Source organism: Mobula birostris, chromosome 12, assembly GCF_030028105.1.
Source record: "Mobula birostris isolate sMobBir1 chromosome 12, sMobBir1.hap1, whole genome shotgun sequence".
Classification (NCBI taxonomy): Eukaryota; Metazoa; Chordata; class Chondrichthyes; order Myliobatiformes; family Myliobatidae; genus Mobula; species Mobula birostris.
This window is the reverse complement of record NC_092381.1, coordinates 78,419,129-78,434,018: the sequence shown is the minus strand read 5'-3', so window position 1 is coordinate 78,434,018 and position 14,890 is coordinate 78,419,129. Positions and strand designations below refer to the sequence as shown.

At 39.3% G+C, this 14,890-nt stretch overlaps 1 protein-coding gene across 3 annotated transcripts in view; it reads right to left on the bottom strand.

Annotated features, from left to right (window-relative positions):
- kcnt2a (potassium channel, subfamily T, member 2a) overlaps positions 1-14,890 on the bottom strand; it is a 976,808-nt gene that overhangs the window by 125,263 nt on the left and 836,655 nt on the right. For all 3 annotated transcript variants that reach the window (XM_072274729.1, XM_072274730.1, XM_072274731.1), the window contains one exon: positions 1,138-1,444. In XM_072274729.1, the coding sequence (XP_072130830.1) occupies positions 1,138-1,444 (307 nt within the window). The remainder of the gene's footprint in view (positions 1-1,137; positions 1,445-14,890) is intronic.

Genomic DNA, 14,890 nt, shown 5'->3' with positions numbered 1-14,890 from the left:
AAGGGAGAATGGGCAGTGAAGTGGCAGATGGAATATAGTGTAAGGAACTGTATGCTCATGCATTTCCATTGAAGAAATGAAGGTGCAAACTAATCTCTAAATGTGGAGTAAGTTCAAAAATCAGATGCGCACAGTGGCTTAGTAGTCCTTGTGCAAGATTCCCTGCAGGTTAACTTGCAGGTTGAGGAGGTGTTAAGGAAGGCAAATGCAATGTTAGTATTCATTTCGAGTAGACTAGAATACAAGAGCAAGAATGTGATGCTGAGGCTTTATAAGGCATTGGTCAGACCCCAGTTGGAGTAGTGTGAGCAGTTTTGTACCACTTATCTAAGAAAAGATGCACTGGCATTGGAGAAGGTCTAGAAGAGGTTCATGAGAATGATTTTAAGTATGAAAGGATTAATGTGTGATGAGCATTTGTTGGCTCTTGGCCTATATTCACTAGAGTTTAGAAGAATGAGAGGGGATCTCATTGAAACCTATTGAATATTGAAAGGCCTATACAGAGTGGATGTGGAGAGAATGTTTCCTATAGTGGTGAGTGTAGGACAAGAGGACATAGCCTCAGGATTGAGGGTAGCCCATTCAGAACAAAGTTGAGAAGGCATTTCTTTAGCCAGAGGATAGTGAAACTGTGAAATTCATTCCCATGGACAGCAGTGGAGGCCAAGTCATTGAGTATATTTATAGTGGAAGTTGATAGGTTCTGATTAGTCATGGCATGGATGGTTGCAGTGAGAGTGCAGGAGAATGGGTTTAGAAGGATGATAAATCTGCAATGATGGAATGGCGAAGCAGACTTGATGGGCCAAGTGTCCTAATTCTGAGCTAAGTTCTACTGTTTTACAAGCTACTAATATATAATATACAATATACTAATATACAAAATAAATCCAGCAAGGAATTCAGGAGATACATTTATATCCAGAGAGTAATAAATATGTGCAACTTGATGCCACTTGAAGTAGTTGTAGAAAAGAATGAAGATGTGATTAAAGAGAAGCTTAGATACGAATAAAAAAAATTCAGCAAGGAGTGGATGAACAATAGTGAAAGGGCCCACACAATGAATTGTAAAACAAGTTTGATCTTGATCTATGTAAGATAACCCAATGTAAGTTAGCCAAAAAGCCTTACCATAATCTGTCATTGAAAGGCCTAAATGCTTCATTCGAGTCTTTACTAGTTCAGCCAGCTCTTGTCTCTCTGACCTTTTGCATAATGTCATGCGCTGGCGATTAATCCTGTCTGTTATTTTGTTGGAGTGTTTTGGTGCTTTCCTACTCAGCCGCCTTGCCCACTGCATGCTTTTACGCCTTAGTAAAGGATGATCTGATTGGTCACTAGATGTGGAGTTCCGGTGATAGTGGTTAGTGCGATAACCCATGTGCTCTTTGGTATCTTTTGTATCTTCCCAGTCCTCGATGCTGATGGATACTTGCGACTGAAAGAAAATCAATATTTTAAGAATAAACTTTGAGGCAAGTAATATAAAACATACATCACTCTGCTCTGAAATTTTAATATACGTACATTAATTTGTATATTTGGACACCCAAACTCCAGCCTAAAAAGCCATACACAAATATTAGGCTTATGATTACATTGTTAAGCATGGGCCTACAACTAAATTTGAACCTGTACATCTAAACTCATTTATACAGTACATCCTAGCACTACTATGCATGTATGCATCTAAACTTAACACTGCATATATCAGAATTAGGTTTAATATTACAGGCATATGTTGTGAAATTTGTTAACGTAATGGCAGCTGTACAATGTAATACATGATATAAAAAAACAAGTAAATCAATTACAGTAAGTATATATACAGTGCCTATAAAAAGTATTCATCCCTCCTTGGAAGTTTTCAAGCTTTGTTGATTTTCAATATTAAATCACAGTGGATTTAATTTGGCTTTTTGTCACTGATCAACAGAAAAAGATACTTTCATGTCAAACTGAAAAAAAGATCACGACAAAGTGATCTAAATTACGTTTGTAATTACAAACATAAAACATAAAAAAATTGATTGCAATAAGTATTCACCTCCTTTAATATGACGCACGAAATCATCAGTGGTACAGCCAATTGGTTTTAGAAGTCACATAATTAGTTAAATGAAGATCTGCTTTTGGAGACCTGTGTGCATCAAGGTGTTTCAATTGATTGCAGTAAAAATACACCTGTACCTGAAAGGTCCAGCTGCTGGTGAGTCAGTATCCTGGCAAAAACTACACCATGAAGACAAAAGAAAACTCCAAGCAACTCTGTGAAAAGGTTATTGAAAACACAAGTCAGGAGATGGATACAAGAAAATTTCCAAGTCACTGAATATCCCTTGGGGTACAGTTAAGTCAGTCATCAAGAAATGGAAAGAATGTGGCACAGCTGTAAATCTGCCTCGAGCAAGCCATTCTCAAAAACTGAGTGACCATGCAAGAAGGGTACTAGGGAGGGAGGCCACCAAGAGACCTATGACAACTCTGAAGGAGTTACAAGCTTCAGTGTCTGAGATGGAAGAGACTATGTACACAAAACCTCTTGCCTGGGTGCTTCACCAGTCGCAGCTTTATGGGAGAGTGGCAAACAGAAAGCCACTGTTGAAAAAAAAACTCACATGAAATCTTAGCTAGAGTTTGCCAGAAGGCATGTGGGAGACTCTGAAGTCAGTTGGAAGAAGGTTCTATGGTCTAACGAAACCAAAGTTGAGCTTTTTGGTCATCAGACTAAATGCTATGTTTGGCATGAGCCAAACACTACACATCATCAAAAACACACCATTCCTACCGTGAAGCATGGTGGTGGCTGCATCATATTGTGGGGATGCTTCACTGCAGCAGGCCCTGGAAGGCTTGTGAAGGGACAGGATAAAATGAATACAGCAAAACACAGGGAAATCCTGGAGGAAAACCTGATGCAGTCTGCAAGAGAACTGTGACTTGGGAGAAGATTTGCTTTCCAGCAAGACCATAACCCAAAGCATAAAGCCAAGGCTACACAGGAATGGCTTATAAACAACAAAGTTAATGTCCAGGAGTGGCCAAGTCGGAGTCCAGACCTCAATCCAATTGAGAATTTGTGGCTGGACTTGAAAGGGGCTGTTCACTGACAATTTCTATGCAATCTGACAGAGCTTGAGCAGTTTCGTAAAGACGAATGGGGAAAAATTGCAGTGTCCAATTGCAAGCTGATGGAGACCTATCCACACAGACTCAAGGCTCCTATTGCTGCCAAAGGGACATTTATTAAATACTGACTTGAAGGGGGTGAATACATATGCAATCAATTATTTTGTGTTTTATATCTGTAATTAATTTAGATCACTTTGTAGAGATCTGTTTTCACTTTGACACGAAGGAGTATTTTTCTGTTGATCAGTGTCAAAAAAGCCAAATTGAATCCACTATGACTTAATGTTGTCAAACAATAGAACATGAAAAATTCCAAGGGGGTAAATACTTTTTATAGGCACCGATTGCATATTAAATAGTTAAATAGTTACATTGAAAGTAGTGCAAAAACAGATGTATGAGGGATGATTGCTAAGTTTGTGGCCTAAGGTAGAAGGAGTCAATTTTAGAAAACCTAGCACCAATTATTTTCCCTACATTCACACACTTAGTCCAGCGGTCATGGAGCATACGGATCCCTTCTTTGTAGAAGTTGGCGTCTTGGACCTCCAGAAAGTGGTCCACAGCAGGGGTGATTGATACATTTGTGGCCTAAGGTAGAAGGAGATGAGTTATGAACTTCAAACTTTCTGCATTTTCACTCAAAAGAGTTGAACTGCATGTGCATGTAACAAGAGCTGTATAACCCTTCTCCTTCTACCTTAGGCCACGAATTTATCACCCCTGTTGTGGACCACTTGGAGATCCAAGACACTTTTGTTACATGCACGTGCAGTTCAACTCTTCGAGTGAAAATGCAGAAAGTTTGAAGTTAATAACTTATCTCCTTCTACATTAAGCCATGAACTTATCAATCACTCCTGCTGTGGACCACTTCTACAAAGAAGGGATCTGTATGCTCCACGACCGCTGGACTAAGTGTGTAGATGTAGGAGGGGACTATGTTGAAAAATAAATGTGCTAGGTTTTCTAACACTGATTCCTTCTACCTTAGGCCATGAACTTACCAATCACCCCTCATAATAAAAGTGAGATAGTGTTCATGGGTTCAATTTAGGAATCACATGGCAGAGGGGAAGACACTGTTCCTGAATCGCTGAGTGTGCCTTCAGGCTTCTGTCCCTCCTTCCTAATGGTAACAAGGAGAAAAGGGCATGTCCTGGGTGATGGGGGTCCTTATTGATGGACACTGCCTTTCTAACCACTTCTTGAAGATGTCTTGGATACTCTGGAGGCCAGTACCCAAGATGAAGCTCACTAATTTTACAACTTTCTGTAGCTTCTTTTGATCTTGTGTAGTAGTTTCTCTGCTGCCCCCCACCCCCCCATACCAGGCGGTGATGCAGCCTGTTCAGTTGCCCTCCTCAGTATATCTGTAGAAGTTTTTGAATGATTTAGTTGACAAACCAGATATCCTCAAACTCCTAATGAAATATACCCTCTATCTTACCTTTTTTATGGCTGCATCGATGTAAGATTATAAGAGAATAAGACATAGGAGCAGAATTAGGCCATTCAGCCCATTGAGTCTGCTCCACCATTCCATCATGGCTGATCCAGATCCCACTCAACCCCGTACACCTGCCTCTCACCATATCCTTTGATGCCCTGGCCAATCAGGAAACAATCAACTTCCGCCTTAAATATACGTACGGACGTGGCCTCCACCACAGTGTGTGGCAGAACATTCCACTGATTTAATACTCTCTGGCTAAAAAAATTTCTCCTTACCTCTGTTCTAAAGGATTGCCCCTGAGTCTTAAGGCTGCACCCCCTAGTTCTGGATACCTGCACCATAGTAAGCATCTTCTCCACATCTACCGTATCTAGTCCTTAACATTTGGTAGTAGGTCATGTTGGATATGTTGGGACCAGGTTAGATCCTCAGAGATCTTAATTATCTAGGAACTTGCTCACGCTGTCCACTTCTGATCCCTCTATGAGGACTTGATTTTGTATTCCCTTGTCCTACCCTTTCTAAAGTCCACAATCAGCTCCTTGGTCTTACTGATATTGACTGCAAGGTTGTTGCCGTTACACTACACATATGCACTTAAGCTTGGTTGTACATGTATACTCCCTACATCTGGCTTGCATTTACACACTCAGACTCCAGCTTTACTGGATGAGGACCTCACTTAGGTTCACCTGACCCTGGGAATGTTTATGTAACAATTATAACCTCTAGTCTAAAATATCTCTGGAATGTAGAAAGGTAACCAAGTAATATTGTAAAATACAAAGATATTTTGCAGATTTAAATGAAATTTATCAGGTGTAATGTAAACAAAATGATATTTATCCTATTCACCATTTTTTGATGAGAAAGGTCGTAAGCTCCTCCATCAAAATATATTCTTAAATGTGCATTAGAAAATAACTGTGATATGCTTACCAAAGAGGAAATTATACCCTAACTTTAGAAATGATATATTTCCATTTCCTGAACTTTACTATAATGATTATTTTTACAGTAATTTAACTGCTTGATATAGCAGATTGATACTGGCAATTGTTGGAATTCATGCTGAACTGGTTCAAAATCAAATCACTAATGTTTAATGTAATGGAACCACTTATGGATATTGTAAGTTAAAGTCCAAACTCTAATCATTATCATGTAACATGCCTTTAGAAATCAATGACAACTTGAGACATTAGATCTTAATTTAAGCGTAGACAAAAATAAACTTACTGTTTCAAATATGTTTTACAATAAATGTCTATTCAACACTTTGTACTTTATTATTCATTAGTCAGTCAAGCTATTTATTACATATGTCATTTTTGACGCACTACATGGCAACTTTGAAAAGTAATAACAATATGGTAAATAGAGGCTCATATCATATTTATCTTCCATTTATTATCATATTTGGACAATTTTATTTTCACAAAAATATCTTTGTTAACTGAGTAGAACTAAGATCTTTCATAGTTCTACTCACTTAATGGCATGTTACATTTTATTGAGCTTCTCTGTGAATTTCATTCATTCATGTAAAACTAAGAACATACTGACATACGATTAATCACATCTATATTTTCAATTAAATGTAAATATACTAAAACCAATAAAATCAATTCTGTTAGTGTCAAAATCTGGTTAAATATATGCCTAGCATTACATCAGTTTTATAACTGTTCCAAATATACTTATTTTTATCATCTTTCCAACAAATGTTGTGCTGGGATCATTTTTTGAATGCAACTGATTGATTTGATTGGCCATTAATTTCTGAAAAGGTAATCTTCAGCAACATTTATAAATAAAATATTTTGTTCTTATTAATCAAATGATGAGAGGCATAGATAGAGAGGACAGCCAATGTCTTTTTCCCAGGGTGGCAATTTTGTAATTTTAAGATGATACGAGGAGAGGATAGGGGAGATTCAGAGATAGGGTTTTTTTTATATAAACACAGAGAGTCTGAAAAACACTGCCGGGGGTGGTGGTAGAGGCTGATGCTATAGGGACATTAAAGAAACTTTTAGATAGACACATGGATGAAAGAAAAATGGAGAGTTATGTGGGAGAGAAATCTTACTGTAGATTGATCTTCGTGTAGGTTAAAAGGTTGGCACAACATCATGGGCCAAAGAGCTTGTACTATGCTGTACTGTTCTATTTTCTATGTTCAAATTATTTTGTAAATTTTTTAAATGAAATACGTAATTGACTTTTCCATGAAGGATAGAGTTGTTCATCAAACTGCCTCTGTTGTGCACAATACCATCTGACAAAAGGGACCATGGCAAGATCGTGAAAATTGGGAACCAATTCCACACCTCAGGCATGTCCTTTTGGCAAAGGTTGACTTAAATAACAAAACTCAGCTCTACCTTCAATACACCAGAATAGATTTTGAGGAAAAGGATATTTGAAGCTCATGAAATCAGAACCTGCATGCATCTGAGACCTAGATCATAGGACCAGGCCACTTGAAAAATATAACAATATATTATCTACAAAATTCTCCAAATATCCTCCAAATCAAAATTTGCAATCTTTACAAGTTGCTTGAAATTCCAGCATCTGCAGATTTCCTCGTATTTGCATTCTTTCCCAGGCCACCATTTCCAGTAGTGAAGCATTTGAAGCTATATTGTTTGCATGCCCAACATCAGAGTCTCAAAGCTGACAATTTATTTCAAGTCCTGTCACAGTGTAGAACAAAAACATTGCAACATGATCATTTATTTCAACTGCCACACTTGAAAGTAATTCAATGATTCTGAGGCACACACGGTTGTGAGATGTGCAGTGTAAATGCAAGGCTTCTCTCTGTTTCCTTTGTCTTAGTTTATAGCTTAGGCCTCTTATGTTTGATGAGCTTTCTCTGTAGTGCAATCTTGCAGTACCATGCTCAAGTGACCATTTTTCATGTCAAAATATAGTTGAATCCATGTCTGATTCTGCTCCCATCACATTTCCATGCAAGCTACTGAAAGCACTTAACAACAGATTTCTTCTGTTTTTTCCCTTAGTGCACAGGAAGCAGAAGATAATTATCCTTCACCTTTGGTCTTCAGGTAATCTGTTCTAGACAGTGTACTGCAATTCTGGTTTATAAGACTCAAATCATGCACAGTATATTTAACCTCCAAATCATCAACTCTTCATCATCACCAACAGTATCAGTTGTTCTCCATGTAAATAAATATTATCTATTTATAAGCTCCGTATTAAAAATAAACAGTCATAGCGAACATGTAATTAAATGTTCTATTGTAACACCATTATACATCTAACTCATGTCCTGAAATCCAAAGAATTAATTTTAGATAACATCTCTTGGTTAAAGGAAACAAGAAACTGAGAAAAAAAATATGGCACAGCAAATATTATGGTTATTTTCATGAAAGAATCTCTTGAAGGATTTCAGAGAGAAATACCTGGTCAGGTGTTGAGAGACTGTGCAGCCCAGCTAATACAGGTCTTAATGGACTTCTTTAATATTTCTTTGGAACAATGCACTGTCCCTGCAGCCTTCAAAGGCAACCACTATCATTCCAATGTCCAAGAAAGCAAAGGTAACAGGGCTAATGGATTACTGTCCAGTGGCACTGACTTCAACAATCATCAAGTGCTTTGAGCAGCTTTTAATGGATTGTATAAATCCCCTCTTCCAGCTACATTGGACCCTTTCCAGTTTGCCTGCCATTCAAACCGGTCCACTAATGATGTCATATTGTCAGCCCTCCACTTTGACCTGTCCTTCCTAGAAATCAATGTCTTATACGCCAGGATGTTGTTCATCAATTTCATTCATATTTTAATACAATCATTCCTCAGAGGCAGGTGGGTAAATTGTAATCACTGGGACTCAACACCTCTTTCTGTAACTAGATCTTGGACTTCTTGACAGAAAGACCCCCATTCAGTCTGAATTGTCAGCAACACCTCAAGCTCGATCACACTGATCACTGGTGCACCCCAGGGCTGTGTGCTCAGCCCACTTCTGTTCACACTGCACTGCCAGATCCAGCTCAAACTGTACCATCAAGTTTGCTGATGATTATACAGTAGTTGGTCTCATCATTAGCAAAGCCTCTAAACCTGCTCATTCTGTGATAACTCATCATTAACAACGATGAGTTGGCATACAATGAAGAGATATAGAAGCTTGTCAAATGATCAAAGAACAACTACTTGAGGCTACATCCACACTAGACCGGATAATTTTGAAAACGCCGGTTTCGAGTAAAATCAACAGGCGTCCACACCAAGCATTTTTCAAAATATCTCCGTCCACATTAGAATGGATACTTGGGCAAATCTCCTCCAACTGGGCATGCACGGGACACACAGAAAACAAGCGAAGAGGAAACGGTATACTTGGTGCGTGTTTGCCCAGTTACAGACTAGAAAAACCTTAAAGGAATTGCTGTTGGCTCTCGCGCAGGAGGACTTAAAACTAAAAAAATGAACATTGGAGCGTATGGAGGCAACCAACAGGGAGTTCACGGACGGTATGACCCAGCTGACGACGAACATTGAAAAACTGACTAATTCTGTTGCATTAATAAAACACCTTGTTAAATGGATAAAACATGTCTGCATCAGTGTTATTTTGTATTGCCATACAACGTTACATTAGGCTGTTACACATCTATTGTCAGAGAAGTACTTGCATAAATAGGTAAACCACCTTCATACAAGCAAGGACAGAAAACAGGGCAAAGTGAGTATACATATTTATTCAGTAAGCTATGGGTCAAAGGATTTGGTGAGTACATTTCTAAATCTTCTGGCTTCAGTCTCGTTGCCGTCTGTTCTGAAATTGTTGGGTTGTGTGGGGGGTTGCGTTCAAGAAAACAACGAAATCCGCACTGCCGCAATCTGTTCTGGCACGTCATGACAGCGTTTTAAAATAGCCAAAAAAGCTCACTTTACAATTTAACTCCCACAGCGTTCACACCGACTGCGCGTTATAACAGCCGTCCGGCAGTGCTTGCGCAGTACCAAGCAGAAGCAGAAAAAGCATTACTGTTGTGGTGTTGGCATGACAGCATTTTTAAATATCTCTGTTTACCCTGTCTCACTACAACGTGCAACAATCGTTTTCAAATTTACACACTCTGGAGAGTGTTTTAGAAAAGCTCCGTTTTCGGGGGATGAAAACAATTTCAATGCGGACAGAGGGTCAAAACAAAGAGAAAAAGCTTCATTTTCAAAATTATCCGGCATAGTGTGGACATAGCCTTGGTCTCAATGTGGACTTCAGGAAGGCACAGGTCAACCACTCTCTATATTGCATATCCATAGCTGCCATGGAGGGAGTGAAGAGCACAAAGTTCCTTGGTGTACATGTAACAGACGATCTAACCTGGACCCACACCTCCTCATTAGTCAAAAAGACACGGCAGCGCCTACATTTTCTGGGGAAATTGAGGCTTGCAAGTCTTCCCCACCCCCATTCTAGCAGCTTTCTATAGGAGCACCATCTAGTGTCCTGTCTGGCTGCATCATTGTGTGGTATGGAAGCTGTAAGGCATCAGACATTATGACCCTACAGATTACAGCTGAGAGGATCATGAGGGTTTCCCATTCCCCCTATTTGAGACATTTACTGGGAGCATTGTATATGAAGAGTCCATAGCATTGCTGAGGATTTCTTACCACCCATCTCACAACCTCTTTGACCCACCAGCAAAAGGAAGGAGGTAGAGAAGCATCAGGACTAGGACTACCAGATAGGGTAACAGCTTCTTCCCTCAGGTTGTGAGACTAATGAATACCCTCTCACCGCTGAAGTCTCATCACTAGGACAACGAGCTGTTTACTGTTTACCTGTGCTGTGCACTACATGCATTTTGAATTAGTTTTTATTAATTTATTTACAGTAATATTTTGATTTATGTGCTGTGTGATACATGGTTTGTGGGTGTACCATGGTCTGGAGGAACCTTGCTTCATTGGGTTGTATGTATGTACAGTCAGATAACAATAAAGTTGAACATGAGCTTGACTTGAACTTGAATTATCTTTTGCTGATGGTTCTAAAAAAGGTACAAGATGACAAGGTACAAAGGTACAAGATGAACTGCAAGTAAGATGCTGGCACATACAAATGGATACAAGATTGGCTTGGTGGTAAGGTGGATTGTTTGGCAGATTAGCGGACTGTGACCAGTGCTGCACTACAGGGATTGGTGCTGGGACCTCTGTTGGTTGTCATAATTCAGATGAGAATGTAGGCGGCATGATTGAGAAGTCTGCAGGTGACGTCAAAATTGGTGGTGAGATTCAAAGTTCAAAGGTCATTTTATTATCAAAGTAGGTATACAGTATGCAACTGAGATTTGTCTTTTTGCAGGTAGACACAAAATACCATAGAACCCATTTAAAGAAAAACCCCACACAAACAAGACCATCAAACGTGTAAAAAGAAACAAATCATGTAAACAACAAAAAGTGAACAAATAACACATGGAACATTAAACATCACACCGCAGATTCCTTAAAAGCGAGTCCATAGCCACGAGCTGCCAAAGCAAATGAAGCCGGTCCAGGAGCACCAAGTCCGTCAGTTCAGCACTGTGCTGATGGCAGCAGGCCGCATCCACAGATCTAGTTCCGCGCTGAAGCACCTCAATCAATTCACTAAAGTGCTCTGGACATTAAACAGCAAACCACAGCTGAAAGTGAGTCCACATCGAAGAGCTGCTGAGGCAATCACACCTTACAGCATGGGACCGGAGACTCCTGCACCTTGCGCTGGCAGTAGTGAGAGGGAGACCAGTCAAACGCAGGCAGACGGCACTGAACATCCACTCATTTTCCGCTGCCATCCTCACCCATTTTAATCTTGCTTAATGCTTCAGTCAGTGCGGAGTAATGGAACTGACCACAGGTTTGCATTCTGTTATTAGCGATCGATGCAGTCACCCCCAGGAATGGGTGTGGTTGCACTCCATGTCAAATCCCCAGGAATCTGCGGCAGCAGGGGGATTCTACTTATTTTAACTTAACTACTAAATACACACATATATACTTACTGTAATTCAGTTTCTTTTCTACATTTATCATGTATCACATTGTACTGATGCTGTAAAGTTATATGCCGGTGATATTAAACCTGATACTGAAGTGCCAGATCATTTAGTTGGCCAAAAGATTCATTCTTAAAAGGGAAATTACAGGTTGCAATCGATCGCAGTTCAAAAAAAGAAGTATATCTAGAAGGAGGAGAATATGCAGTAGTCTTCTAAGCTGTCGGCAAGATGCCACCATTGGTCACTGGCGCCATCTTGCCAGAAGTCCGAACAGTTAGGTGGAACATAAAGGAGATTGTCTAAGATTACAGCAGAATATAAATCAACTGTAAATTTGACAAAGGTTTGGCAAATGGAATTTAACTCAGACAAGTGGGCTGTGTTGTTGAACAGAGGGACCAAATGGTATATTGTTTTCAGAAAATGTGAGCAGAGGTAGACATAGGTAGTGAAGAGAACACTTGGCATGCTTCCCTTTATCAGCCAAAGAACTGAATTGGGATATCGTGTTACAGTTGTACAAAATGTTGCTTAGGCCCTCCTTGGAATATTGTGTTCAAATCTGTCTTCTGTTGCAAAGGAAGGACATGATTAAGCTGTGGTATTTAGAGAAAAGCATCGCAAAGACAGTTGTCGGAATGGAAGGTTTGAGCTATCTGGACAGACTGAGGATTTGATGGTGAATTTTTCCACACAGAGCAGTTAGCATCTGGAATGAGTTGACATCTAGAAGATACTTGCATGAATAGGACATGAAGAGGAAATGAAATTAATGGAGACAAGTAGGATTAGTACAGATAGGCAAACTGGTCAGCATAGATGCTGTGAACCAATGTTTCTCTGCTGTACAGCTGTGAAATCTGACCTCTCTCTCTCTTTCCCTTTCTCCCTGAACTTACCACTGAGTTCAGTGGCAGTTCAGGACCATCCTGAGTGAGGGTAGCTTTAATCTGCTCAGCCTGTTCATTGGACTCGGATGCCTAGATGGAAAATGCAAGTGGTTTACGCTTTCCTCTGCAATTTCAATAAATGTTTTTGTTTGGCTTTCAGCTGATGTAAATTTTTAATGTTTTGTTTCTTCAATAAAGTTTAATTCTAATTATTCAAATCAAAATGAATGCTTTTTAAAGATCGCTAATCTGCATGCAAGATTTGGCAGAACCTTGTGATCCATTGTCAGAGGCTAATTTGCTCCCCATGGATTCTTCTGCATCATGGGACCACTGTGGGAGTGGCCTTGATTTTGCTTGAACCATTGTGACCACATCAGGTCAAAATGCTCATGAAATATGCATGGGAGGAAAACTTAAGATGAAGACAGGCTGAGCATGATCCAGCCTAACAATAGATTTAACAATGTGAAAATGCATGTTTTATTTTACACCATAGACTTTGTTGTAAGAATAACTTTGAGCATTTGACTGGCAACACATTCCTTCATAGTGAATTTTACTGAATGAAAAGCAAGACTATAATTTTATTGTTAAATTGCATTATCGAGCACTTCAAATGCATTTTATACAGCAGGTTGTATACATGATAGCACCCCAACACTGGAATGAATGCTCAGCAATAATTGAGTAATTTGGATCCTTTCAACATTTAATTCAGTCTGTGACCTTTCCTCCCTCTCCCTCTTCCAGGTTCAGTCTCATACTTCTTCCTTCTAAACCCCCATATTCTTAGTTATATTAATCATTAAAATCTATCCACTGTCTTAGCTGTCCAATCACAAAGGAATATTTACACAAGACAGGCTGCTCTTAGCTTTGGTGCACCCATTTCCTTCCGCATGTACATTCTGTTAGCTTCCAATGCAGTTGTCTATAAGGGTACCACTGGATTTCTCTCCTGAAGGTGCAGCTATGGCCAAGAAAGACCTACTTCTAGATGTACATTGAGCTCTTGTCATTCAATGGTCCAAGTGGGAGATCTTAGAATGCAAAATATCAATTCAGAATCAGAAACAGGTTTAATATCACTGGCATATGTCATGAAATTTGTTAACTTTGTGGCTGCAGTACAATACAATACAAGATAAATATTGAAAGAAAACTGAATTACAGTAAGTATATATATTTATATTAAATAGTTAAATTGAAATAAGAAGTGCAAAAACAGAAATTCTAAAAAACTAGTGAGGTAGTGCTCATGGGTTCAATGTTCATTTAGAAATCAGAGGGCAGAGGGAAAGGAGCTGTTCCGTTACCTCGTTCCTGATGGTAACAATGGAAGAAAGCATGTCCTGGGGTTGGGGTCCTTAATAATGGACGCCTCCTTTCTGAGGCACTTCTCCTTGAAGATGTCTTGAATACTACTTCTTGGATTCTGCTTCACATGGTAAAGAGCTTTACTGACCAATTACTGGGTTTAATTAGGCTGAAGAAACTGCAAGAATCTGCAACACACCTAACTCTGGTGTGTGTGTGTGTGTGTTTTAATTAAGGATTTCAATTAGTGTAATCAGCTGATATGTAGGATGAAGAAATAGCTGCAGTATGAGCACAGGAACCCAAGAGATTTGTTACATTGATAAATTATCCAAAACCTTTTGGTTTCGTGGTCACAGGTTGCACTTCAGTTTCAAAATAAAGTCTCTACATCTATTGTAGTTCCAAAAGCTTCTGAAGTTACTAATTTGCTTCTGGTGGAGGTTCTGTCACATGCAAGAGAAGGACTTCCAGGATTTAGACCCATTGGCCAAGGAGAAGCATGGATAACTTTAAAAGGAATTGGAATTGGTTTATTATTGTTGCATGTACCAAAATACATGAAACATTTAGTTCTGCATGCCACCTGAATTATTAATATTATCAATATTAATATATTGAGATAGTACAAGGGAAGGACAATAACCTAATGCAGAATATGTTACAGTTATAAAGTGCACTGCAGGTAGACAACAAGATACGAGGATAATGATGAAGTAGACTGTGAGGTCAAGAGTTCATCTTAACATACAAGAGGCCCATTCGAGAGTCTTATAACAGTGAAATAGAAGCTGCTATTGCAACCCAGCGGTGGTAACCCTATGCCTCTTCTGCCTTTATCTACCTTTTTGGTTGAGATCACAGGTTGGAAGGTAGTCAAAGCAATCTATACGTGCCATTTCATTGCATTGTGAAGATGGTATATGCTGTGCTGTGATAGTGCAAGGAGTGAATTTTCAGTAAGGTTAAAGTAATAACAATCTAATGGGTTGTTTTATCCTGTAAGGTGTCAACCATGCTGTAGCAACACACATCCAAGCAGG